Source organism: Frankliniella occidentalis, unplaced genomic scaffold (assembly GCF_000697945.3).
Source record: "Frankliniella occidentalis isolate FOCC.00 unplaced genomic scaffold, Focc_3.1 Scaffold27, whole genome shotgun sequence".
Classification (NCBI taxonomy): Eukaryota; Metazoa; Arthropoda; class Insecta; order Thysanoptera; family Thripidae; genus Frankliniella; species Frankliniella occidentalis.
In genome coordinates, this window is record NW_026267157.1 from 488211 (window position 1) to 490145 (window position 1935).

The 1935-nt window shown below is 54.4% G+C and overlaps 1 protein-coding gene across 1 annotated transcript; it reads left to right on the plus strand.

The window, feature by feature from the left end:
• The first annotated feature begins 262 nt into the window (after positions 1-262).
• LOC127749029 (uncharacterized) lies at positions 263-1903 on the plus strand. The gene is made up of 5 exons (XM_052265454.1): positions 263-352; positions 1001-1225; positions 1301-1417; positions 1494-1550; positions 1626-1903. Exons 1-5 carry the CDS (start codon positions 263-265, stop codon positions 1806-1808), a joined length of 672 nt encoding a protein of 223 aa, XP_052121414.1. The 3' UTR covers positions 1809-1903.
• Positions 1904-1935: the final 32 nt, after the last annotated feature.

Below are 1935 nucleotides of genomic sequence, written 5' to 3' on the forward strand. Positions count from 1 at the left end.
GCGCCCGAGCTGACACGAAATGTCATTGAATTTTTACAAACATCATTACACATCTGCAACACACAATCGTTAGAATTCGTTCGGAGTGCCAATAAGCACTTTACCCCCTCCCCTCTCGCCCCGCGCAGCAGGACTTAGACGCTGCGCACCGTCCCGCTCTCAGTAGTGTGCCAGAGCTTGGTAGTGCGGGTAGTGCGTGTCTGTGCAAGTGATGTCTCACCGTAGCGTTGAAGTTGACTTGTTTCTTTCGGATGAAGAGACGATGGAGCCGTTGTACATAGAAGAGTCATCGCAGGAGACTACGGCCTCCTCCCCTCTTAAGTTGCACCCCTCAGGGCTCATGTACGAAGAGGTAAGTGCAAGTGATTGATCTGCGCGCCAAATCTATGTTGCATCATCTTGTGATTTCACGCCATGTTGTCCCCCGTTGCGTCGCCCACCGTAATTCTACGCTACTCCGAGTTGATCGCGAGTGTTCTTTCATTCATTTAAACCGCGAGTGTTTAAGCTTGGGTCCTGCCGGCTCGCGCCAGTTGAGGTTAGGAGTCCTTTGTGTGCCCGACGCCGTCGTCGTGCTCGCCGCCCGCCGGCGTCACTGTTTGGTCACGGCGTGTCCTGCCTGCGTCACGTAGCTGTAAATTCAGTGTTCAATCGAGTGTCTTGCCTGACGAGCTCAACTCGGCACGCTCGCGGTTGCCGTGTCGTGTGCCGCTCGCGGCCGCGGTCTGGTGTAAGACGGCCGGTATCTCGTTCGTCTCTCTCATTTTGTTCCTCATTTATTGATTCTGAGGTTAGGCTTTCGCCAATTTTATTGTGCCTTTGACCGTTTACTTGTTAAACGTCACGATTTCTTTCTCACGACGCCAATGGCGTCCCCTCGGTCGGTGCGCGGGAATTCCTGGAAATGGGGTGGTGGTGGGGGAGGGGACGCTCTCGCTGCTCAGCGCGCTATCTCTCTCGCACTCGCAACATAAAGTAACGATATTTTTCTACGTTTCAGCTGTCTTGCGACCCGGAAGCGGCTGCCTCACCCTCTATCAACAACGAGGGCGCCGCCAACGAGGGCGCCGGCAACGAGGACACCGCCAACCTCAAGGACGCCGCCAGCGAGGCCCCCGCCACTGAGGCCCCCGGCGAGGAGGCGGCTGCCGCGGAAGAGGGGTGCAAGCCAACCCCACACCCGCTCTCTCTGCCCGACCTTCTAGAGGAGGGGGCGTGCGACGGGGTAAGTGATTCGACACTTCAGAATAAACCAAACAAAAAAAATCTTGTGTAAACAATGTTGTGGGTTTTTTTGCAGTTCGAGACACCCAATGGGAGACGGAAGCGGGTAGCACACAAGCCCGTCGAGCCTCCCGGCTCCATACCCAATGTGGCATCATCTGTCACCAAGGACGGGGTCAAGCCAGCCAAAGTCGTGAGTTTCATATTTTACAGCTGTCATTCAAAGGAAACATCGACGTTCCGTCTAACTTTTGTGTTTAACGTTGCAGTCGGTGTTCGATCGCCTTGAGAAGCGGCCCGCTGCCGCCCAACAACGCCATAAAGGGGTATGTCAAATAATCCTAATCTCTGATATGTCGCTTTTTTTGGGCACTTGGACTAACTCAGCCTTCTTGTTGTAGGATGTATTTTCCCGCCTTGGCGAGGGAAGGGGGCGATTCAACCCCGTGCAGGAGGCAATACCGATGGCCCGCTACAACCCCCGCCCTGAGGCCCAGCCCCAGGCTGAACATCAACCACAGCAGTGGAGCGGGCCCGCCAGCAGACCCATAGGAACCACCCGCATTGCCCTCCAAACCTTGTAAGTTTCCAAACATCGCTATGATTGTGCGGTTACAGAATGTAAATTTATGGTCTGATTGTGCTATTATTGTTTCAGACGATGAAGCAATTGGCAGAAGCCAGGAGGAGGACACACAAGAAGTGAATTTT

What these genes read in the sequence shown, in the direction of transcription:
- LOC127749029 (XM_052265454.1), top strand. Translation starts at nt 263, where the DNA reads ATGGAGCCGTTGTACATAGAAGAGTCATCGCAGGAGACTACGGCCTCC. An exon ending in CAGGGCTCATGTACGAAGAG is followed by an intron (nt 353 to 1,000) that starts GTAAGTGCAAGT and finishes TCTACGTTTCAG; the next exon opens with CTGTCTTGCGACCCGGAAGC. An exon ending in GGGTCAAGCCAGCCAAAGTC is followed by an intron (nt 1,418 to 1,493) that starts GTGAGTTTCATA and finishes TTAACGTTGCAG; the next exon opens with TCGGTGTTCGATCGCCTTGA.